This window comes from Somniosus microcephalus, chromosome 16, assembly GCF_052327205.1.
Source record: "Somniosus microcephalus isolate GS21.2 chromosome 16, FLI_Smic_1.0, whole genome shotgun sequence".
Classification (NCBI taxonomy): Eukaryota; Metazoa; Chordata; class Chondrichthyes; order Squaliformes; family Somniosidae; genus Somniosus; species Somniosus microcephalus.
The window spans coordinates 80,958,761-80,984,123 of record NC_141002.1 but is presented as its reverse complement, the minus strand read 5'-3'; the positions used below and the strand labels follow the sequence as shown (position 1 = coordinate 80,984,123).

General features: G+C 44.3%; 1 protein-coding gene and 1 long non-coding RNA gene across 5 annotated transcripts in view; one reads left to right on the top strand and one right to left on the bottom strand.

The window, feature by feature from the left end:
• LOC147106322 (thyrotropin-releasing hormone-degrading ectoenzyme-like) overlaps window positions 1–22,148 on the top strand; it is a 155,670-nt gene extending 133,522 nt beyond the window's left edge. For all 3 annotated transcript variants that reach the window (XM_086009318.1, XM_086009319.1, XM_086009320.1), the window contains exons 17-20: window positions 10,123–10,290; window positions 10,376–10,516; window positions 10,660–10,741; window positions 19,598–22,148. In XM_086009318.1, the coding sequence (XP_085865444.1) occupies window positions 10,123–10,290; window positions 10,376–10,516; window positions 10,660–10,741; window positions 19,598–19,741 (535 nt within the window). In that variant the 3' untranslated portion in view covers window positions 19,742–22,148. The remainder of the gene's footprint in view (window positions 1–10,122; window positions 10,291–10,375; window positions 10,517–10,659; window positions 10,742–19,597) is intronic.
• Window positions 5,290–23,747, bottom strand: LOC147106321 (uncharacterized). 2 transcript variants are annotated; one of them, XR_015081428.1, is made up of 6 exons: window positions 23,528–23,747; window positions 23,160–23,433; window positions 22,958–23,019; window positions 22,233–22,321; window positions 12,853–12,944; window positions 5,290–8,349 (listed from the first exon to the last, which is right to left on the bottom strand). It is a non-coding gene; the product is annotated as an uncharacterized LOC147106321 (long non-coding RNA). The 2 variants fall into 2 exon arrangements; XR_015081427.1 differs by lacking the exon at window positions 12,853–12,944 and having other exon boundaries at window positions 23,528–23,743.
• Between the last annotated feature and the right edge of the window lie 1,616 nt (window positions 23,748–25,363).

The following is a 25,363-nucleotide window of genomic DNA, read 5'->3' as shown; positions in this document are numbered from 1 at the left end:
TAATTAATAACCTTGTAGTAAAGGCACCTTTAGGGAAAAGTGACCATAATACGATAGAATTTTATATTGAGTTTTAAAGCGATTTAAGTAAATCCGAAAGTAGGGTCTTAAATCTAAACAAAGCAAACTACGTAGGTATGAGGGGCGAGTTGGCTAAGGTAGATTGGGAAACTACATCAAAAGGTATGACAGTGGACGAGCAATGGTTAGCATTTAAAGAATTAATACATAATTTACAACAAATATACATTCCTTTAAGGCACAAAAACCCCACAGGAAAAGTGGTCCAACCATGGCTAACAAGAGAAGTTAAAGATAGTATTAGGTCAAAGGAAGAGGCTTATAGGGGGAAAAATTCAAGCAACTAGCAAGGATGAATGCTAGGGCCTCAGCTATTCACAATCTATATCAATGATTTGGAAAGGGGACCAAATGTAACATATCCAAGTTTGCTGATGATCCAAAGCTGGGTGGGAATGTAAGTTGTGAGGAGGATGCAAAGAGGCTTTAAGGGGATATAGACAAGCTAAGTGAGTGGGCAAGAACATGACAAATGGAATATAATGTGGAGAAATGTGAAGTTATCCACTTTGGTAGGAAAAATAGAAAAGCAGAGTATTTTTTAAATGGTCAGAGATTGGGAAATGTTGTTGTTCAGAGGGACCTGGATGTCCTTGTACACGAATCACTGAAAGTTAACATGCAGGTACAGCAAGCAATTAGGAAAAGCAAATGGTATGTTGACCTTTATTTCAAGAAGATTTGAGTATAAGAGTAAAGACGTCTTACTGCAATTATATAGGGCCCTGGTGAGACCACACCTGGAGTATTGTGTACAGTTTTGGTCTCCTTACCTAAGGAAGGATATACTTGCCATGGAAGGAGTGCAACGAATGTTCACCAGACTGATTCCTGGGATGGGGGGATTGTCCTATGAGGAGAGATTGTGTAGACTAACCTATATTCTCTAGAATCAAAGAAAGTTACAGCATGGAAGGAGGCCATTTCGGCCCATCGTGTCCGCGCCGGCCAACAAAGAGCTATCCAGCCTAATCTAGATTTTAGAAGAATGAGAGGTAATTTCATTAAAACATACAAAATTCTTACAGGGCTTGACAGGGTAGATGCAGGGAGGATGTTTTCCCTGGCTGGAGAGTCTAGAACCAGGGGTCACAGTCTCAGAATAAGGGGTCGGCCATTTAGGACTGAGATGAGGAGAAATTTCTTCACTCAGAGGGTGGTGAATCTTTGGAATTCTCTACCCCAGAGGGCTGTGGAGGCTTAGTCATTGAGTATATTTAAGACAGAGAGCGATAGATTTTGGATATTAAGGGAATCGAGGGATATGGGGATAGTGCAAGAAGTTGGAGTTGAGGTAGAAGATCAGCCATGATCTTATTGAATGATGGAGCAGGCTTGAGTGGCCAAATGGCCGACTCCTGCTCCTATTTCTTATGTTCTTATGTATTATGTTCTTCTATAGAAGAGGGCAGAATTAGAGGACTGAAGGATACAGGCTGGGATGTAGGGTTAGAAGAGGTTCCAGAAATATGGTAGGCTCAGGCAACGGAGGGATTTGCAAATGAGAATGGGATTTGGAATTTGAAGCTTTGGGGTGATTGGCGAGCAGGGCAGGATGCGGGTGGTGGAGCTTTGGATGGGTTAGAAATTGTGTAGGGTAGACTTCAGGAGGAGGGTGTTCAAAGTGTCACTTCTGGAGATGACAAAAGTGTCGATAAGGTTTCAGTGAGAGTGAGGTAAAGGTGGAGCAACCTTCCAGACAGACTTTCTATTGTAAATACAGGTATAATCAAGTAAAGAATGAACTCATATTTGTATAGCACCTTAAGCAATGTTCGGGACATTCCAAAGTGCTTCACAGCCAATAAATTACTTTTGAAGTGCAGCCACTGTTATGTAGGCAGAGAGCTTGTTTTTGGTGAATTGAGTACATTTACAGATTATTCGGTTTATACTGGTGACATTCTCTGCTTGAAATGCGTGTTGTAAATTATTGAGAAGTAGCGCAATCAAAAAGCTGCAGCTGACAGCTGAGAAGTAAACCGACAAAGGGTCTTTGACCTGAAACGTTAACTCTGTTTCTCTCTCCACGGATGCTGCCTGGCCTGCTGAGTGTTTCCAGCGTTTTCTGTTGTTATTTCCGATTTCTTTGCCACGGGCTCTGTATTTATGTTGAAAGACGTTAGCTTCACCAGACTAAAGCTGGTGCCTTGATCTGACTGTGAACTGAAAACGATGGTGACGCCACAAAGGAAGGATGTAACAGTTTTGAAAACTTGCCAACAAACACATGCTGCAAATTCCTTTGAAAACTTAAAATTGACAAATAATTACACGGACTCTTTTCTTTCTGAACTATAGCAGAGAGTTTTGCATCTACAAACTGGTGCTTTAGCATCATAGAAACTCAAACCAAACCTCATTTTTTGTAAAAAGGGATCAGACGAAGCAAGAACTCTGGCGATAGATAAATATATTTGGTTAATATAATTGATCCGTGACTTAATTAGCATAGACCATTGAAAATGTGAATTGTACTACAGAGGGAAGCAATAGAAATTGGGTCAATATAACCATTTCTAAAAGCATTTGTCCTGGTAATAATTTTTTCTTCTAAATATTGTGCAATTGTTGAGATGTGGGGTGGGGTAATTGCTAAAATCTGGTCACAATATCCTGCCAATTCCCTGCAGATTGTACCAACGGTTTCTACATATTTAAAGAAAACTCCATTTTGGAAAGGGAAGTGTTTCCAAAAGTGATTTAATACTGTCAGGGATGATTGCTGTAATGAGATATGTACAGATAATATTATGAGTCTGTGCTACCGAGAGAGAGGTTTGCCTTCCAGCAGTGTAAGTCGGAAATTCAGATGTGCGCTGCCCACGAGGTTTTCACCTTTAAAATAAACGGGCAAGAAATTATGGCCAGTGTGTGGCCCGATTTCTGATCTGTGGTGCCAGTGGGCGAAATTTCTCCATTGGCAGAGTGGACTCATAATAAAATTAACCCCATTACATTATAGGCATGTTTAGAAATCAACATTATCGCATGTTGTCCCAAGAATCTGAGAGAGTCGCTCTGAATATTGTATTTGCTGCTCGTGCTGGGTTTCAGTCGAATTTATTTTCATTCAGTTGTCCTCCAGTGCTCCTGTCAGCTATTTGTTGTCCAATAACATCCCTATCCTTTGCAACAGAGCATCGTTCTGGATATAGCAAATCATTCAGAGATAACCCTCTGCGTAGGATGTTTACAGGCAGACTTTTGGCACTGTTCTAATTAGAAAACCTTGTTTGAAACAACAAAGCAGCAGCTCACTATTGGACTTTTCTCTTATTTTATTTCTCGAACTCTAATATTGTGGGGAGTGTATTGCCCATGTATTACAATCTGTATCACTGCTGTCTTGTTAGTTCAAGTTTATGCAGTTAGTAGCCATCTCGGATTTAATCTCAACTGTGCTGAATTGCTTGATCTCAGCTGGGCAATGGTTGGAACACTGCAGTTGGCCTTGGACTAGGACGAGGAAAACCAGCCAGGGATTACAGATTGATATCCAGTGTCCCTTGCTGGAAGTGCACGAGTGAATATTGGATAAACAAAGCTATGCTGGGCTGTGATGCACCCCTGCTGTTAAATACCCTGCCAACACACACTTGCATGACTGATGGCCTGTTTGAGCAAGGTAATAGAAACATAGAAAAATAGGAGCAGGCGTAGGCCATTCGGCCCTTTGGGCCTGCTCCACCATTCAATAGGATCATGGCTGATCCTCTATCTCAATACAGGTAGACTATCCTTTATCCGAAAACCTCGGGACCAGCCGAGTTTCGGATAAAGGAGAATTTCGGATTTCGGAAGGTGGGTCGGCAGGGGTGTCGGCGGGGGGTCGTGCGCACGACTTACGCTGACGCTCAGCGTAAGTCGGTCGGGGCCGGCGGGGTCCGTGGGGGGGTCGGCGGTTGTCGGGGCCGGCGGGGGGGATCGGCGGTTGTTGGGGCCGGCGGGGTCCGCGGGGGGGTCGGCGGTTGTCGGGGCTGGCGGGGTCGGCGGTTGTCGGGGCCGGCGGGGTCAGCGGGGGGGATCGGCGGTTGTCGGGGCCGGCGGGGTCCGCGGGGGGGTCGGCGGTTGTCGGGGCTGGCGGGGTCGGCGGTTGTCGGGGCCGGCGGGGGGGGGTCGGCGGTTGTCGGGGCCGGCGGGGTCCGCGGGGGGGATTGGCGGTTGTCGGGGCCGGCGGGGTCCGCGGGGGGGGGGGGTCGGCGGGGGGTCGTGCGCACGACTTACCCTTTATCCGAACTTCCGAAACCGGAACCCTCTAAAAACTGAAGGTTTTTTCGTTCGTACGCACGACTTACGCTGAACGAAAAAACCTTCGGTTTTTAGAGGGTTTCGGTTTTCGGAAGTCCGGATAAAGGGTAGTCTACCTGTACCATATTCTTGCTCTCTCCCCATACCCCTTGATGCCTTTTGTGTCTAGAATTCTATCTATCTCTTTCTTAAATATATTTAGTGACTTGGCCTCCACAGCCTTCTGTGGTAGAGAATTCCACAACTTCACCATCCTCTGAGTGAAGAAATTTCTCCTCATCTCAGTCCTAAATGTCTTACCCTGTATCCTGAGACTGTGACCCCCTCGTTCTAGACCCCCCCAGCCAGGGGAAACATCCTCCCTGCATCCAGTCTGTCTAGCCCTGTCAGAATTGTATACGTTTCAATGAGATCCCCTCTCATTCTTCTCAACTCTAGTGAATACAGATCTAGTCAACCCAATCTCTCCTCATACGACAGTCCTGCCATCCCAGGAATCAGTCTGGTGAACCTTCGCTGCACTCCCTCTATGGCAAGTATATCCTTTCTTAGGTAAGGAGACCAAAACTGCACACAGTTGGAGAACAACGACAGCACAAAAGAGTCAATGCTGTCAGGAGAGGAAGGGAGTAGGCATTAAAAAAAAATACTATTAAACAAACAGCATCAAAAAGTATAATTAAGGATATAAGGCCTTATAAACTGCAGTCTTTAACCCAGACCTAACACCAGGTTTGGATTGATAATAGGATATATCTCCCAGTGGGCTTCCTACTACCTGGATAACCAGTTTTAAGTTGAGCAGTAATGATTCTTGTGTAAAGTACATTCATTAAAATCTGAAAGACCAATAATGACTCAATTTGCAGGGCTGGTTAAGAATTGTGTTAATAAAGCTCATGTCTAAAATATTCTACTGAGCCAATAATTATGATGTTGGAAAGCCTTTAGAATGAATTAATGATTAAGCAATTGTAGTTTTTAATACATTTTTAAACATACCATTTTACATAAAATAGCAAGCCATGCTTCTGATGAATTTTCCAGTGTCAAGCACTGACTGTGTTCTTCTGAACACTTCACTCTTTTTTTGATTTTTAATTTCCGAGTTTTAATAGGTAACCTCTTTTCCTGAAGATTCTAGAAGTAGCCCAGAGTATATTTTTATTAATGTTCATTTTTTGGATTTCAGGTATCAAAGCAAACACTTGGTTAATTTTCTAATCCTCAGGAAACAGCTTGCTTCTAGAGATCGCAACTTTAAATACGGTATAACACAGATGCCCCTTAAAGGGGGAGAGATTTAACTCCCTCTACCCAGCGGAAACCAGGCGGTACAGGAGTTCAAATCAGAACCGCAAACTTACCGCTGGTTCTTCATTTTTTTAATATATTAAGTGACTGAGGTACCTGCCTGAATGAGGCGGGAGCTTCAAGGTTGCATTTAAATCGGGGTTCCTAATCTATAGATAGGACCTTAATATGTAGATAGGACCAATGTTCCCGTTAAGCCGTGTGGCCGCATGGAGGTCCCGTGCAGTTGGCTCACCGGCTTTTAAATGTAAAAACTGCACATGTGCGGAAATCTGAACGTGCTGCGCAGCCTGTTAAAGGGACCGCGCACCCAAAACAAAATTAGAGAGATCGTTGTATAGGACCCCAAAGCCTTTTCTACGGCATACTGGGCAGAGCGACCGCCGTTGACACTTCGCTAAATAGAACCTGTTGGCCAAAAAACGGTGAGGCCTTCAAAGGGAGGTGAAATTTTTTTTTTGTGGGTCACAAGGAGCAGGATGGCTCTGACCGGCCTCGCTGCGATCGTGGCCTTACCTTGCTGCCGGCTCGGCAGTCTGAAGGCCGCACAATTATTGTGCCAGCTCGAATCCAGCAAACTGCATCAGGACACCCAGTTCTATTTAAATGAGGCCCGGGCCCTATGGTCTGGACCTCCTGATACACACCCCGGGCAGTCAGCCCATTGTTCTGCTGACCATCCACCCAAATGATAAAGTACCCCCTTTAAATGCATTTTTAGTTACGGAATAATTGTGATGTCAAATATTTGTGTGAGAAAATTTCAGTGAAAATAAACTTCATAGTTTGATGGCTAGTTTCAGCCGGTGGGGCATTTTGATAGTTATCTGGCAATAAGTACATACATTTACTGCTCAACCATGAATGCTGCATGTTCCAATGACCATCATCATAACTTAACCCTACAAAAAGAGGTCCAATCAGATGCTTGTGATAAATTTGAATAACTTTAACTGATTTACTAAATGAGCAGGGATGACGTAGTTGATTCGAAGTATGGTTGTGTAGTGGTTAAGTTGCGGGACTAATAATCCGGAGAATGTTTATTCAAATCCTACCGTGACAGTTTGGAAATTTGAATTCCATTTTTTGAAAATTGCTGGCATCAGTAAAAGAGCTCAGGAAGCTGTTGCATTGCCATAAAAACCCAACCGGTTCACTGATGTCCTTCAGAGAAGGAAAGCTGTCATCTTTACCCGGTCTGGCCTATATGTGACTCCAGTCCCACACCAATGTGGTTGACTCTTAACTGCCCTTTGAAGTGGCCTAGCGAGCCACTCATTTGTATCAAACCGCGACAAATGCAGTGGTTCAAGAAGAAGGTCTACCATCACCTTCTCAGGGCAACAAGGGATGGCAGCGATAACCACAACCCGAGAATGAATTAAAAAAATAAAATGAATTAAAAAAAAATACTAATAAATGTGAAGTATCTGAGGATGGAAAATGTGGACATAACTTAGTTAAAAGACAACCAGATATTTGTGAAGCTGAATTGTTTTTACACATTCCCATCAAAGAATCAACCAAATCTGAAGCTACTTTGGTACAAAGTCTGCTCTATCAATCACAGAAGTACAGCAAGAAGGCACGTTAGATAAACAAAATTGCAAAATATGCATGGGGTGGAGCGGATTGCTATAAATACAACAATGGTCTCCAAAAAGTAGCCAGATGAAAACTGGATATTGTGGCGGAACCACCAGAGGATTACGGACAATTGTATATAATTCCTTTTACAGCAATGTAGTACAGCTGGGGGCTGCACCTTTAATGTAGCTGTTAACTGTACTAGGGCTTCTTTCCTGTACTCCGCGTGATGACGTCATGCCGTCCGTCACGTGATCTCTCAACGGCGGGAAGAACGTCATGACGTCAGAGCTCGGAACCTGCTAGCAGTTGAGCTCGGAACCGGCTAGCAGTTGAGCTTGGAACCTTCTAGCAGTTTTCCAGAGAGGCTTTCAAGCAGACCAGACCTATTTGCATTGTATCCTACAGTTTCCTGTACAGCTTCGTTTGTTCATTAAATTTTATTGTTTTTGATTTTCTGAGTCAATCTCAATTCTTCGGCTAGGAACCCCAGTTCCTACAATATAATAAATCACGTCACGATCCATGTCACAACAAAAAGATGGTTGGAAAACATTTCAATCTGGTAAGTGTAAAATAGAATTGACTTGAGAGTAAAGCTCAAAACATTTTTTAAATCTGCTTAATAGCAGTTTGTAAAGTTATGAAATCACACGAAAAATGTCCTGTGTCCATACTCTTCTGTTGAATTGTGTAAATTGATGTGTGTCTCTCCGCCACCTACTTCAATCTGTATTTATTTCCAGTGCATGTTCAGTCCAAAATAATTTCTGGAACAATGCCTTCATGTCTTCATAGATGAGCCATCATCCAGGTCTACTGTATGCTGACGCAATGACCATTTTGGAGGAGGACAGTGACGGAAGAATACAAGGCAGTGAAAATCAGCAAAGCCACTGAAGAGATGCCATGGTGTTTGGCGACTGGGTCTTGTGCTGATGAGTGGTGGAAGGACCATACTCCTCACAGCACTGAGCTATCACCATTCAAAGCTCCATCAGGCTTTTCTTCAGGGCTTCTGGGGCCCAGCATCCAGTTCTTGGGCTAATGTTGCTCATAGACGATCCTTCGACTAATAGTCCTACCAAAGCTTGGCGGCCACTATCAATAAATCTATGAAAAGAACAGAACATGGATTGGATTAAAATGTATTGATACCATATTCTTTTTTCATTTCTCACTCTATTGGAGTGAACAGAACTACTCTGTTAATTGCAACACTGCACAAGTGTCTTTTTAAATACATCCTAATCATTTACAAATACTACATTAGGGTGCAGTGATGGCAACTGCACTGGAAAGTACATTGGTTTTACAGAAGAAATTAAATTTGACTTTACTTGATTTAATTAATTGATCCTTAAAGTTTTATCTCATTTTTATCTATAGTGGTTCCATTCCTCGCCATACCAGTTTTCTATCTCATTTCAGAAGTAGAATTGACTTCTGTCTGTCAGCAGTAACAAAAGCTGGCCTAAGGGTGATATAGAGCACTGGTGGAGTGCAACATACTCCATTTGGCGCTGCCATGCGACATTAGTTAATTAGATTCAATCCCTGCTCCCCAATAATTGGCTCAAATGATGTTTTTAGTACACCAATATAAAATATTCACTGCTATGTTAAACCTACATCAGAATACACAAGCTGGCATTAATATAAACCTACGTCACTTTAATACCATTTACTACATGATAGTAATTTAACATGAAACATAACAAGAATCGGCAAAACTGCACTCGGTACTCATCCTGTCCAATGTTGTGTTAAATAGTTAGCAATTCTGGGCTATTCAACAAATGCAGTATGATGAAAACTTACCAGTTATGCAAATGCGATAGGTTTTACCTTCAGATGTTGGGACTGCCCCTTTGACTCACCACAAGGGAGATTGCTAATTGCAGTTCTCCTTGTTGTACATGCACAACCATTGCTTATGTAAAGGAACATTAAAGGTGCTACTACTGTGCATCAGGGAGCCTTTACTCATCACACCTTGAAAGTACATCTCCTGCTACTCAGTGCCTTGTCAGTTTAATAGCTCTCTTCACTTGTGATGTAGCGAGAAGTATTCTACTCATTTCTTATTAAAAGACCATGTGGATCCTCATCATTTCTGAATTAAAAAGACTGCCACCATTTCTTACCATCTAAGATCTGATTAATTTTCCATCCAGAAAAAATAGAAGGGTCCTTGGTAGACTCTATAGTTGGTTGGCATAGCGACCAGTATCAGAATCTGGGGTGGGAGAACTTACAGCTGATGCTCTACCACTCATGCAGTTGGTGCAATGTTATTTAAATCCCATATTTTCAGGCAAAAGTAGTTAAAAAGTGTAAATATTTTGAGTAAAGGAAAACAGTTTAAAGGGCCTAATTTAGGCCCAAATTAAAGCATGCTGTTTCTTCGGGGGGCGGGGGGAGTCTTTAATATCCTTCCACCAGTTACTTCATTTATAACACATTTACTGGCATCAATACACCCTGCATAATTAATAATAGCCAGTTTCATTAAGGTGACTGGAACATGGAATGCAGAAAGCCACTTCAATTTGTTTTAAGCTTCAAGATTTTTTTGTATATATGTTGTGTATTGCACAGAATAGTAATATGCAAATCATGAGTTCAAGGCAGTTATATAAACCTTAAGGGTCACTTAGACTGTCATCATGCTATTGAAATGTATTAGTATAAATTGCATTTTACTCAAGACCCGTTATTATTATGCATGCATTATCAGTACATAAGCACAGTATGCAAGCCCAGCGATCGCCTAGCGATGCCCTGGTATCAGTAACAATTGTTTTAAGCAGCAATTCAATGCTCAAGTTATTATATCAAACATGATACTGTAGAATGCTAACACTTTTTACTGATACATTTCAGAATACCACCAAATGTTAGAGACATTGTCTACTGCACTGGGATTGCACTCATGGATGACAATGTTTGGGAATTTATTTGGAGCAAATACCAATCCTCAACTGCAGTTTCGGAGAAGAAAATTCTACTGGAGGCTTTAGCATGCAGTAAAAATACCTTTTTGCTGAACAGGTTAATCAGCCGTTAAACTGGAAAGTCTTTTATTTTTCAAAATGACAATATTTCAAGGACCGATATAACTGATTTCTCTTTTCAGGCTTCTTAACCTGTCGCTAAACTCCCAGTTGGTTCCTGATCAGAATACCATAGATGTTATAATTCATGTGGCTAAGTATCCATATGGACGAGATTTAGCCTGGAAATTTTTCCAGGATAAGTGGGCCATTTTTAATTCAAGGTAAACAAACCAAATTTATTCAATGGAATCAGTCACTGGAACAAACAAATATAATAATTTTTTGAAAATGGAGCCAAAATAAAATGCCTGATTTAGACAGTGAGCATATGTTATTAATTAAGCTTCATCATTTTTTTTTACAGATATGGCGAAGCTTTGTTTATGAACTCCAGACTCATCAAAGGTGTGACAGAGTTTTTGAGTACAGAAGCTGAACTTAATGAGGTAAACGGTTCCAACACACTTTAAGATTTTCTCTGTTAGAAATTGATTCAAATTATCGCACTTAAGAGTACAATATTCAACAAAGGAACAAGCCCTTAACAGAACAGCTCGTATCAAAAGCTCACGTTTCCACTATTCGTACTGATCCCAAACTTTAACAATAAATTGCCTGCATGTTATTTATTTTAGGGTAATTGATATAATATTTTAGGGTAATTGATATAATGGCCTAGAAATTCAGTAGGCCTAGCGCCCCATTTGGGGCGCTGGAGGGCCTAGCGCCGGAGTTATGGCCAGTTTAAAAATTCCCTGGGGCCCTGGAATCGGCGGTAGACCGGTAGCGCTGCGCCGGCACCGATGACGTCATCGGTGTGCGCAGCGTCCCGGTTGCCATGCCGACGGGCCCCAGCGCCGAAATTCAGTTGCGGCCGCCTCGCCCGTGGCAGCCGCAACTAAGACTCTGGCAACAGAGGGCTGAAAATTCAGTAGGCTTAGCGCCCCATTTGGGGCGCTGGAGGGCCTAGCGCCGCAGTTATGGCCAGTTTGAAAATTCAGTGGGGCCCTTCCGTCGGCGTTACACCGGTTGCGCTGCGCCGGCACCGATGACGTCATCGGTGTGCGCAGCGTCCCGGTTGCCGTGGTGACGGGCCCCAGCGCCGAAATTGAGTTGCGGCCGCCTCGCCCGTGGCAGCCGCAACTAAGATTTTTTCAACCGAGTCTTCCCCGAGTTAGCGCCGGCGCATTAAGGTCGCGCGGCGGCCGGCCGCTTTCCCGCCGGCCGCCTGCCCGCACCTCCCTCCCCGGACTCCTCCACCCCCCCCCCCGCGGAACAGATGCGTCTGGCCTGCAAGCCCGGCACTTGTCCGAGGTGCCGGGCTCATTTTTTTCAATATTTGAACGGACAGCGGGCGGGTGCAGGCAGCTCCTCCTTAACTGAAGGAGGAGGCCTGCACTTCCCCAGCCTGCCGCACCGCATCGGGTCCCGCAGCGCCGGATTAGCGCCGCAATGCGGCAGTCAGCGCCCATTGGGAGGCGCTCACGCCCGCCAGTAGCGCCGGCAGCCGTCTGGGCGCGGCGCTACTGAATTTTTGGCGCGCGCAGGTGGACTTAGCGCCGGCGCTAAATTTCCGGCGCTAAAGCCCTGGCGCGGTGCCAACTCAATTTCTAGGCCAGAGTCTTACACGACTTTGCGCCGGCGCATAAAGGTGGAGCGGCGGCCGGCCGCTTTCCCGCCGGCCGCCTGCCCGCACCTCCCTCCCCGGACTCCCCCACCCACCCCCCGCGGAACAGATGCTTCTCGGCTGCGAGCCCGGCACTTCCGAGGTGCCGGGCTCATTTTTGTGGCGATTTTATCGGCCAGCGTGCGGGTGCAGGCAGCTCCTCCTTAACTGAAGGAGGAGGCCTGCACTTCCCGAGCCTGCCGCACCGCATCGGGCGCCGGAATAGCGCCGCAATGCGGCGTGTAGCGCCAGTTTTCAGGCGCAAACACCCTTCAGTAGCGCCGGCAGCCGTTTGGGCGCGGCGCTACTGAATTTTTGGCGCGCGCAGGGGGACTTAGCGCTGGCGCTAACTTTCCGGCGCTAAAGCCCTGGCGCGGCGCCAACTGAATTTCTAGGCCAATATGCCAGAGGGGTAATATCTTTAAACAAAAGAAGTTGGGGTTAAAATTCATTTCGGCCCGTTTTTGAGCTTCAAATGGTTGCCGCGCACCCTAGCCGAGAAGCCCAAGGCCGGTCCGACATTGGACCTTGGGCTCGTTGATATTATTTAGATGTGCTGCCTGTTGCACCTTCACAGGCAGCTCGGCCATTTTAAGAAAATTATTGTTGATGCAGCTCGAGTAATATCAGGCTGCTTGTGTCATCTGTGTTGGCCCAAAGGGAACGGTAGTGTAGTGGTAATGTCACTGGGCTAGTAATCCAGAGGTGTGGACTAATGATCCAGAGACGTGATTTCAAATCCCACCATAGCAGCTGGGGAATTTAAATTCAGTTAAATAAATCCGGAATAATTACTAGTATCAGTAATGGTAACCATGAAACTATTGGATTGTCGTAAAAACCCATCTGGTTCACTACTGTCCTTTAGGGAAGGAAATCTGCCGTCCTTACCTGGTCTGGCCTATATGTGACTCCAGACCCACAGCAATGCGGTTGACTCTTAACTGCCCTCGGAAGTGGTCTAGCAAGTCACTCAGTTGTAACTACAAAACAAAATAATAAGAATGAAACTGGACGGACCACCCGGCATTGACCTCGGCACCGGCTACGGACACGGCAATGGCACACCCAGCCCAGTTAATGCTGCAAAGTCCTCCTCACCAACATCTGGGGACTTGTGCCAGAATTGGGAGAGCTGTCCCACAGACTAGTCAAGTAATAGCCTGACATAGTCATACTCACAGAATCATACCTTTCAGCCAATGTCCCTATCTCCTCCATCACCACCCCTGGGTATGTCCTACCAGGGGTGGCGGCACAGTGGTATACAGTCGGGAAACATGGACTCCGGACCCCAGGAAGTCTCATGGCTTCAGGTCAAGCATAGGCAAGGAAACCTCCTGCTGATTACCACCTACCGCTGATGAATCAGCACTCCTCCATGTTGAACACCACTTGGAAGAAGCACTGAGAGTAGCAAGGGCACAGAATGTACTCTGGGTGGGGGACTTCAATGTCCATCGCCAAGAGAGGCTTGGTAGCACCACTACTGGCCGAGTCCTGAAGGACATAACTGCCAATTTGGGCCTGCGACAGGTGATGAGATCCAACACGAGGGAAAAACCTACTTGACCTCGTCCTCACCAATCTACCTGTCGCAGATGCATCTGTCCATGACAGCATTGGTAGCAGTGACCACTGCACAATCATTGTGGAGAGGAAGTCCCGACTTCACACTGAAGACAACCTCCATTGTGTTGTGTGGCACTACCACTGTGCTAAATGGGATAGATTCAGAACAGATTTAGCAGCTCAAAACTGGGCATCCATCAGCAGCAGCAGAATTGTATTCCACCACAATCTGTAACCTCATGGCCTGGCATATCCCCATTACCTTCAACACCGAGTGTAGAACATGCCAGGAGCAGCACCAGGCGTACCTAAAAATGAGGTGCCAACCTGGGGAAGCTGCAACACATGACTGCATGCTAAAAAGCGGATGCAGCATGCTATAGACTGGGCTAAGTGATCCCACAATCAATGGATCAGATCAAAGCTCAGCAATCCTGCCACATCCAGTCGTGAATGGTGGTGGACCATTTAACAACTAATGGGAGGAGGAGGCTCCATGAATATTCCCATCCTCAATGATGGTAGAGCCCAGCACATGAGTGCAAAAGACAAGGCTGAAGCGTTTGCAACCAACTTCAGCCAGGAGTGGATGACCCATATCGGTCTACTCCCGAGATCCCCACCATCACAGAAGCCAGTCTTCAGCCAATTCGATTCACTCCACGTGATATCAAGAAATGGCTGAGTGCACTGGATACAGCAAAGGCTATGGGCCCTGACAACATCCCGGCTATCATGCTGAAGACTTGTGCTCCAGAACTAGCTGTGTCTCTAGCCAAGCTGTTCCAGTACAGCTACAACACTGGCATCTATCCGACAATGTGGAAAACTGCCCAGGTATGTCTTGTCCAGAAAAAGCAGGACAAATCCAACCCGGCCAATTACCACCCCATCAGTCTACTCTCAATCATCAACAAAGTGATGGAAGGTGTCATCGACAGTGCTATCAAGCGGCACCTGCTCACTGATGCCCAGTTTGGGTTCCGCCAAGACCACTTGGCTCCGGACCTCATTACAGCCTTGGTCCAAACATGGACAAAGGAGCTGAATTCCAGAGGTGAGGTGAGAGTGACTGCCCTTGACATCAAGGCAGCATTTGACCGAGTGTGGCATCAAGGAGCCCTAGTAAAACTGAAGTCAATGGGAATCAGGGGGAAAATGCTCCACTGGCTGGAGTCATACCTAGCACAAAGGAAGATGGTTGTGGTGGTTGAAGGTCAATCATCACAGCTGCAGGAGATCCTCAGGGCAGTGTCCTAGGCCCAACCATCTTCAGCTGCTACATCAATGACCTTCCCTCCAAAATAAGGTCAGAAATGGGGATGTTCGCTGATGACGGCACAGTGTTCAGTGCCATTCACAACTCCTCAGATAATGAAGCAGTCCATGCCCGCATGCAACAAGACCTGGACGACTTTCAGGCTTGGGCTGATAAGTGGCAGGTAACATTCGTGCCACAGAAGTGCCAGGAAATGACTATCTCCAACAAGTGAGAGTCTAACCACCTCCCCTTGACATTCAATGGCATTATCATCGCCGAATCTCCCACCATCAACATCCTGGGGGTCACCATTAACCAGAAACTTAACTGGACCAGCCACATAAATACTGTGGTAACAAGAGCAGGTCAGAGGCTGGGTATTCTGTGGCGAGTGTCTCACCTCCCGACTCCCCAAAGCTTTTCCACCATCTACAAGGCACAAGTAAGGAGTGTGATGGAATACTCTCCACTTGCCTGGATGAGTGCAGCTCCAAAAACACTCAAGAAGCTCGACACCATCCTGGACAAAGCAGCCCGTTTGATTGGCACCCAATCCGCCACCTTAAACATTCACTCCCTCCACCACCGGCGTACCGTGGCTGCAGTGTGTACCATCTACAAGATGCACTGCAGCAACTCGCCAAGGCTTCTTCAGCAGCACCTCCCAAACCCGCGACCTCTTCCACCTAGAAGGACAAGGGCAGCAGGCGCATTGGAACACCAGCACCTCCAAGTTCCCCTCCAAGTCACACACCATCGTGACTTAGAAGTATATCGCCGATCCTTCATCGTCGCTGGGTCAAAATCCTGGAACTCCCTCCCTAACAGCACTGTGGGAGTACCTTCACCACACAGACTGCAGCGGTTCAAGAAGTCGGCTCACCACCACCTTCTCAAGGGCAATTAGGGATGAGCTGGCTTTGCCAGCGACGCCCAGATCCCATAAACAAATTTTTAAAAGGTTAAGTTCCGGCAGAGGATGTGGAGTGGTTATAGGTGGGCGAAAATGGAGCGATTGGGACACTATGGAGATGGAGGAATGCTGCCCATCCACAGCAACAATTTTTAAATTTAAAATGAAACTTATCCTCCCCCTAAGGAACCCTAGGCGGAGCACACCAGTACTTGCTCTGCTTATCCCTGTCCAATTTACACAGGCCCTAGGTCCCTCATTTACATATGTAAAGTGGTTAACGCCTGTTTTGGACAGCCGACAGGAACTCCTAAAATATGGCCTGATCCAGTATCGGATCAGAAGTCTTTCATGCGTACTTTAGGTGTGGGACATTGGCCCTCGAAATGGGGCCTTCTGGTGCCCGCAAAACTGGTGCATCGAGGTCCAATTTCTACCCTGTTGACTTCATCAAACAATTCCTAATTACAAATTTAGCTTTAAAACATGCAAGATCTTGGCAGAGCTGTAGTTACAGAGATTTGTCAAGACCATATGTCATTATGACAACATAATTACCACCAACAGATTCAAGGTTAAGAACATAAGAAATAGAAGCAGGAATAGGCCATTTGGCCCCTCGAGCCTGCTTTGCCATTCAGTAAGATCATGGCTGATCTGATCTTGGCCTCAACTCCACTTTCCCGTCCGCTCCCCATAACCCTTGACCCTGCTATAGCTCAAATATCTATCTGTTTCCGCTTTAAATATAATCAGTGACTCTGCCTCCACAGCTCTCTGGGGTAGAGAATACCAAAAATTCACGACCCTCTGAGAGAAGAAATTCCTCCTCACCTCTGTTTTAAATGAGCTACCCCTTATTCTGAAACTATGGCCCATAGTTCTAGATTCTCCCATGAGAGGAAACTTCCTCCCTGCATCTACCCTGTCAAGCAGATGGAGCACGCGGTGTCCGCCGGTGCGCTTGAGTATTTCCGCGACCGGTGGGCGCCGCGGGGACTGGAGTGCATCATCAACCCGGAAAACCAAATTTTAATTTGATTTGTTAAGTTTTAGTTGAACTTTTGTGTACAGTCCAATTTGTTTTTTTTGGGTACAAACAAAAGAGTTACCCTGTCGAACCCCCTCAGAATCTTATATGTTTCAATAAATCACCTCTCATTCTTCTAAACTCCAATGAGTATCGGCCCAACCTGCTCAACCTTTCTTCATAAGCCAACCCCTTCATCTCAGGAATCAACCTAGTGAACCTTCTCTGAACTGCCTCCAATGCAAGTATATCCCTCCTTAAATAAGGAGACCAAAACTGCACGCAGTACTCCAGATGTGGTCTCACCAGCGCCCTGTACAGTTGTAGCAAGACTTCCCTACTTTTATACTCCATCCCCCTTGCAATAAAGCCCAACATTCCATTTGCCTTCCTAATTACTTGCTGTACCTGTATGTTAACTTTTTGTGTTTCATGTACGAGGACCACCAGATCCCTCTGTACCGCAGCATTATGTAGTCTCTCTCTAATTAAATAATAATTTGCTTTTTTATTCTTCCTACCAAAGTAGATAACCTCACATTTACCTGATGATATTATATTTTGTAAACAAACAATATCAGGAATCCCTTATCAAGGCTTCCTCTCAAATTTTAGTTTTCTCCAAGGCTTCACTTTGAGTACACAGGAGGGAGTTGAGAGAGGGAACTATCTGCATATATCATTATTGTAGTTTTACTAATCATTGGCCTAAGACTTACATGAGTCATGACAATGGAAGGCATCATATTAGAGGTTGTATATTCTGGGCAATTCTTAACCCATTGAGCTCCCGATTGGTCAAAAATGATTTATAGCAGATATTGTAGTGCAACACCTTTTTAATATCTCAGAGTAAAATAGCAATAATCTCTTACCAACAGCAGGGTCTTCAGCAATAAACAACTCCCACATTGTGATTAAAATCCTAGGGGTGCCACCTCAACATTTAATTAAACAGAAGGCTCATTGACTCATTGGAAAAAATGAAAGTTATTGACTTATTTTAAGAATCAATCTAGACTTACTTTAAGGGTCAGTCAAGCTGAATTATACAGTTATGAAGAAGTACTGCCACCACCAAAGAGAAATGATAGGAAAATGAACAAAAGCTTACAGGATTTGAAGGTTTATTTCTCCGTGAACCTATAAATTCTACAGGGCTGAATAAAAATCATTTTAAGATTTAGTTTGTTTAAGAAATCCAGCTTGAATTATAGAAGATTTTGAAATCCTCTCCTTAGACTGAGGGAACTTTGAAACGTGTTACATTATATATGTTTACTTAGCCTGATTCACATGAGAACTCTTATGCTGTGACATTGTGTAACCCGTAGAAAGTCATCTGGTACACGCTGCAAAAAGTGATCTTTTTAACGAAAGAAAATGAAGCTCTTCGCAAAACATTTGTAGCTTAGAAATTCTATGCGGAACGTATGCAGTTATTTAGTATTTTATTTACTTTAAGCATAATCTACCATTTGTTTTTGTTGACCTGTTCCTTCACGATAAATGCGGACACGCAATATGCTTGCGACATGAATCTGATCAGTTGGAGCAGAGGTCCTTCAGAGTGATTCAAGTAATTCGGACATTTCATGCAATTGAAACCTCTTAATGTCTCCTCACTTCTCTTTTGTTCTCTCATCCCCATTTCCCAGCCCCCAAACTGGCCTTTTAATCTGTTTCATTTCCTGTGCTTTTTCAGTCCTGACGAAGGGTTTTGACCTGAAACGTTGACTCTATTTCTCTCTCCACGGATGTTGTCTGGCCTGCTGAGTTTTGCCAGCATTTTCTGTTGTTATTTCGGATTTCCAGCATCCGCAGTATTTTGCTATCGTCATGCAATTGATCTGTTTGTTGCTCCTATGTCAATGGAACATATCAGTTTTACAACATTCCAAACAGTTAAAACAAACTGAATTGGGATGCAGCTAAACAAGTCGATTGAAGCTGCCTTGTTATGGCAGCAAACTATTTCTTAATTGGTGTTATAACAGAAAACAGTCGTTCGCCGAGAAGCTGCAGTCTCAATTCCAGAAACCAAAGGGGGCTGTTTTCAACTACTGCCGGCTGCCTGTCTCGCCTGTAGTTGATGATCAGCGAGGGCATCTCATCTGCCCCGTTGATGTCCCAGTTCCACTTGATGCAATTCTCAAGCGGGCCTGTAAATGGGTGACCAGCAAGCCCACTTGTTTTGGGGAAGCGGAGGGCTGCCTTCAGGACACCATTTGCAATTTTCAGGTACAAATGGACAGTGTGTGCCATGCGCATGCCATTTGTACCAGGTGGTGAGCAGGTTAACCGTGGTCCTTAAAGGGATCATTGGCCGTTCAAGAAAAGGGCCAGAACTTTGTCTGGGAACATTTTTTGCGCTCCTCCTGGTTCCACAAAAAATACGGCAGCCCACTGCTGACCCGTGCTCGACCCCCTCCGGGATTGGCTGCCCCACTCAGGCCTGAACTGCCACTGGCTCAATGTGGCCAAGCCCATAATTGGCGAGTTGCAGCGGGGCCACATAGATTCAAATGAGACCCGAACCTGGCAATGGTGTGAGGCGCCCGACGCCAGCATCAGGCGAGTGGCGCAGCCAGTCCTGCCAACTTTGCACCCATTTCGTGTAGAGGTCTAAAAACCTCCCCTCCCCACACGCCCTCTTATGTTTTACAGGGCATCATATCTTAGACAGGTACAGTTCAAATTAACTTTGCAAGCTATAAACACAATGAAAGGTAGAATTGTAGGTGCTTTTTATTTAGCGAATCTGGTCTGTAAAAGGCATCATCACAAGCTGGGCTCGTTTACCACAGCAAGCTTTTTTTTGCAATTCCAAGCTACTTATAAAATGCTTTCAATCTTACAGCTGAAGGACTTTATAAAGAACCTCGGAGAGGGAACAGATGCCTCGTTCGCACAAGCCATTGAAATTGTGGAAGCAAATGTTCGATGGCATGGTCTCTTTGAAGAAGAACTGTTCCAATGGCTCAAGAAATCCCTGAACAGTTAATTTGTAACACTTCTGAATATTTATAGCATGAAGTACTTTGACGCATTTGTATTATTTAAAAAAATTCTCCACTTTTGTGAGAAAGGGGACAAAGAACTGCACTGCAGATTTTTGCACTGGTTATTTTTCTGCAGATTACAACATTCCTTCTGAGAGGAGGAGAAAAAAAAATCTGCTTTAAAAATTAGATCTGGCTTTATGGGACAAAGAATGTTTTTACAACTAGTGCATGTTATTAACAGTCAGTGGAGAAAGGTATGGATTGAGATGTATTTTATGCATGATCGTTTTTTTCCCTTCCGTATTCCAGCATGCGAGCTTTCAAAATTTTCAATTTTGTGTATTTGCAATGTTCTCGTGCCGAAAAATGGTAATATTATGCAAATGTTTTAAAGCACAATGACTATTAAGGACAATCAATACGGAAAATTGGACAATGTAATGCAGCCTATAGAAATACGCAAGTGTGCTTAAAACCACAATAGCTGAAAGTTAAACCCAGTTTAAACACGTTACAATTTGAGAAGCATTCCACAGAATACTGAGAGAAATAAAAAGAAATCTTTAATTTAGCCCATTTCATGTTATTAATATTCTGGATTTTCTAAATGAAAACCTATAGCATATGTATTTTAAACAGAAAAATATGGAATTTTAACTCTGTAATAAAATTTTGTACAGTAACCTATAATACATTGCTGTCTGGGTTTTTAAACAAAACATTTTTTCACCCCACTGCCCTTCACGCTGGTGTAAGTTTCCATACAGGTCTGACAGCCTTCAGAACTTCTCCCAAATCACCATTACTTATGTGTGAGCCTGGATAACGAGTAGAAACATATTATTGAACCCATTCTAGTTTAGCCCCATCATGTTCTTGTCCAATATTCACATCTGCAATCTGCCAGACAGAATTATTGGATAGTAACGTGTGGTGGGAATAAAAAAAAACCCTGAAAATGGTGGAAATTTGAAGTAAAAATAAAAAGTGCTGGTAAAATATAGCAGGTCAGTCAGCATCTATAAAGAGAAAAGGCAGGTTAATATTTCGGGTGTGTACCTTTCATTAAAAACACAGCAGTGAAATTCCTGGCCAGTTCCCCGTCCCCAAACTCAGGGATGCTAAAGTCATTTGTAGCACCCTTCACTACGGTTGAAATCAGCTAACTCAGCAAAGACCAACAGGTTAGAAACTGGCCATTAATCGGGTGTAAAAATGTGCAACGCTGACAAAATTAGCAGTAGGACATCTCGCACCAAATCTGTGTGTGTGCTTGGATTTATTGCTAAACTTGTTGGGCCCTTTTTTTTAGGCAATCTGCCCTGCCAAGAAAGGTACATTTTTAAAAAAACCTTCCTGTGGAGCCAGGAGAAGCAGATGACCCTACGTTCATCATGATCGTCTCACCGCATCCCCCCACCCCAGTTGCCCGCTCCAACTAATCTCCCGGGACTTACCTGCGGACCACCGCTGGTGAGGCCAGTGGTCTGACATTCGGTATCTTCAATGCACGAGCTGCCTGTGGATGCACTGCCGGTGCTGACCGGCCTAGACCCTAAGCTCTGGAATTCCCTGCCTAAACCTCTCCGCCTGGCTACCTCTCTTTCCTCCTTTAAGATGCTCCTTAAAACCTACCTCTGACCAAGCTTTTTGTCACCTACCCTAATTTACCCTTTTGTGGATCGGTGTCATTTTTTTTGTTGTCTTAAAATACTCCTTAAAATACTCCTGCGAAGCGCCTTGGGACGTTTTACTACGTTAAAGGCGCTATATAAATATTATAAGTCGTTGTTGGTGTTGACAGCTCGCGCAGAAAATGCTGCTGAGGCCCAAGGCCTAATTTCAAGCCTGGCTCGGGCCTCCCTCCCACTTGCCCGCATGGTGCCAAGTCTGGACCCAAAAACACGGGCCTCGGCAAATTTCTACTTCCAACTCTTGAAATTAGGACCAACCTGGTCTGTGAAACTCACTGATTAAGTTTGCCGAGGCAGAACTAAAGCGACGTTTTGATTGAATTGGTGTGCATGTGAAGAAGCTGTGTAATATTGTTAAATGAGATGCGTTCTCTGGCAGCAGAGAGCAGCAGAAAATACGAAAACTGTGTTTGATTTGTAACTGTTGACATTATCGAGTTCCATGCACCGCTTTGAATGTGAAGAGGAAAAAGACATTAAAAACCCGCTAGATAACTTAGCATGGAGAAAATGAGTGGGAGTTCTGAGTTTTGTCAATTCGTTTTGATACTCTGCTTAAAGTAAAGTAGTTATCTTTTTATGAAGGAATATTTCAGAGCTGAAGTAATATTATGTTTTCATTGTTTACTCAACACACTAGATGATATGAATTTTCCTGTGCTTTATTCACTGAAATGGTTAATAAATAACAAATTAACTATAGCAAACTTATGATTTGAATTTAACTTCAGCTGCTATCATTATGTACATTCTGTTGCCATTGGTATTTGACGGTTACTTGTAAAGCTATACTTACTGTCACACAGTTGAAATCCAGATCGATAGCACACAAAGAATGTAATCAAACTGCAGATTAATAAGCGAACACACTTGTTCGCCTGGGAGCTGTGAAACAAAGAAAGACCGAACATTTTAATTGCTGTGTTGCTGTGAATTCCCAGCATCGTATCAATCTCCATCTATTATGCCACGGTAGGCATTATGAAGTAAAGGGTATCTTAATCAGTTACAAATGCACAAACACAATTGAATAGCAAATGTCTTGGGAGGAGTGCTGACCCCCGTGTGGCCTTCAGAATTGCCTTGAAAGATATCGATAATAGAGACAGAAAAACTTGCCTCTTGAATAAACTATTTGTTGACTTCAGTGGAACGGAAAATCAGGCAGGGTGTATAACGGGCGGCCGATCCAGTACCGCCAAAGTTGAACTTCACGTCCTTAAAAGGTCAGGACGAGGAAACAGGTTTGAGGATATTCAATTTAATTTCAGTTTAATTGGTCCGAGCACCGCACACATCTAAATCCCCCAAAAAGATAATCTTCTGTGGCGTTACACGGGGCGTCAAGACAGATTAGTGGTCATGTGAAGCGGAGTTAGGGGGCGGAGGGATAATCGGACCAGGGCACACAGATGCAATTCAGTCCCCATTCTTAAGTCATACACTGAGTCTTTATTTTGATCTTAAATTGACTTGAAAGATAAGAAACAATATCATTTATTATGAAATAACAAAACTTACAGCAATTTGGGAAGCAGAGCTGGTTGAATCTTAGGAGTTTCTCTGCAGTAGAAGCTATGGAGCTGGAGACACAAAATTGAGGCATAACTTCAGTATGACGAGTTTGCAGTCAGTGCCCATTATAAACGTGGGCATAGCAACTTATAATGGGAAAAGTTGCCACAGAAGCGCACGCAGTCAGAAAGATTTTTTAATATATTACCAGTCAACGTCCTATGGCATGGCACATGGAGAATCAAATCCAAGGGACAGATTTTAACTCGGAATGGGTTTCTGGCGGGAAACTGCTCTAGCGAGTTGTTCTCCCGCTTGGCAGCGGGAGGCCACGGCAATTTTAACCGCCCGCCCTCAATTAGATTCCGCTGGTCCACCACCCGCCTGGAATGGGTGTGACGAGGGTGCAGAGCAGCTGCCGGCAGGCGGAGATCGTGTATCAGCTTCCAGGTAAGTGGCGTCGAAGATGTTTCGGGAGGTTCCTGCGAGAGGGAAGAGGGAGAGTTTGGGAATCTGCGGGGCTTGGAGGAACACTGATGCCGATCTGGGCCCCACAAAGGAAAGTTTCAGACTTACTGGAAGGCTCTCTTCTGTCTTCAGACCAGCTGCAGACCTGCTTCTGCCCAGCGGGAGAGCTGTGGTGGCCTCCCCGCTCAGACCCCCGGTTAAAATCGCACAGACATAACGGGACCCCAATCTCCATAAATACGTGAGACTCCCGCCTGCTTTAGGCGGGCGCCTCATCTGCCTGCAAAACCTCGCAGGTTAACATCCCAAACAGTCGGAAATGGTCGGGATCTGAGCAGTGAGCATGCTGCTCGTTTTTAACTGCCCACCCTGAATCACAGCTAATGCCACCAGATTTATCTGTTTCATTTAGGGGCTTGCTTGATTGAGTACATCTAGGGTGCAATTCCTGTCTTCACTAATTTTTGCAAAAGAAAATCAGCGAGTACGAAATAGAATTTCTGTTTTTGTACTCCTCATTATGATAAACATTTTCATTATGATAAGCATTGAGATCATGCAATAATTGAAATAACCTGCTTCAATATGATTTTTTTTAAAGATCTTCCCCTAATTCTGTCTGATTTCAGACCTGGTTAAAGGTGACAATCCAGGATTCATCTGATATTTGAAGATTTCTTCTATATTAAAGATGTGTCGTTTCTGCTAGGCAAAAACAGGCTTGAATGTGTATTCAAGGAAAATACAGGAATTTAGCTGACAATATAAAGCTTGCAAGGTTTTCTGACTTCAAGTTCCAAATTAAATGTCAAACTCCCATGCATCCAAATCCATTCTTTCCTTGGCTGCTATCCTTTTTTGCATTTATTTCTATTGGATATACTTAAAATGTATGGTGCTCATGCAAATTAATTTGTCCTAAAACATCTCTGTAGTTTACTTGTGCAAATATTCTAATAACTTCTATCAAAAAAAGACACATTTATATAGTGCCTGTCATGACTTCAGGACGTTTCAAAGCGCTTTACAGCCAAGGAAATAGTGTTGAAGTGTATTCACTGCTTCAATATAGGAAACGTGGCAGCAATGCGCACAGCAAGCAAACAGCAATGACCAGATAATCTGCTGTATTGATATTGGTTGAGGGATAAACATTGGCCAGGACACCGAGGAGAACTCTCCTGTTCTTCAAAATAGTGCCAATGGGATCTTTTACGTCCATCTGAGAGTGCAGCCGGGGCCTCTGTTTAACGTCTCATCTGAAAGATGACATCACCGACAGTGCAGCACTCTCTTGGTACTGCATTGGAGTGTCAGTATTTTTGTGCTCAGGTCTCGAGTGGGACTTGAATCCACAACCTTCTGACTCTGAGGTGAGGGTGCTGCCACTGAGCCACGGCTGACATCATTTCTTTGCAGTGCTAGACTGTTTCAAATTGCTATTTCTTACAAGCCACCATAATTTACCTTTGATTGCAACTATACAACAGAAGACATTTGATGTACAATGGTGTCTTCCACCTTCCCCCATGCCAAGACCTGAGAACATAAGAAAATGCCATTAGATCTATTAAGCTTCCAAAGGAAAACAAGCTCCTTCTACTGCCTCTGGTGGTAACTTTGAATCCTTGTTCTCAGTAAGAGAGAACCTGTGTGGATCCTCGTTCAATGGGAGCACAGATCAGAGAATTGGAGGGCGGAGATCAGTGTGCCCATGCCTGACTCTCTGAACTGTATGCCCATCAAGTTAGGCTCCACACCAAGACTGGAGTCTCACAATTCTTAGCCTTATGTGTATCTTACACAAAGACACAAAAGCAATCCAAGGTGTCTGGTGCAGTTTTAATTATACACCATAAAGGTAATTCCTACTGTTGCTTGAAAGATGAATGTGACCACCAGATTGCAGTCAAACTAGATTCTCCGTAAGTAATTGGTCTGAAT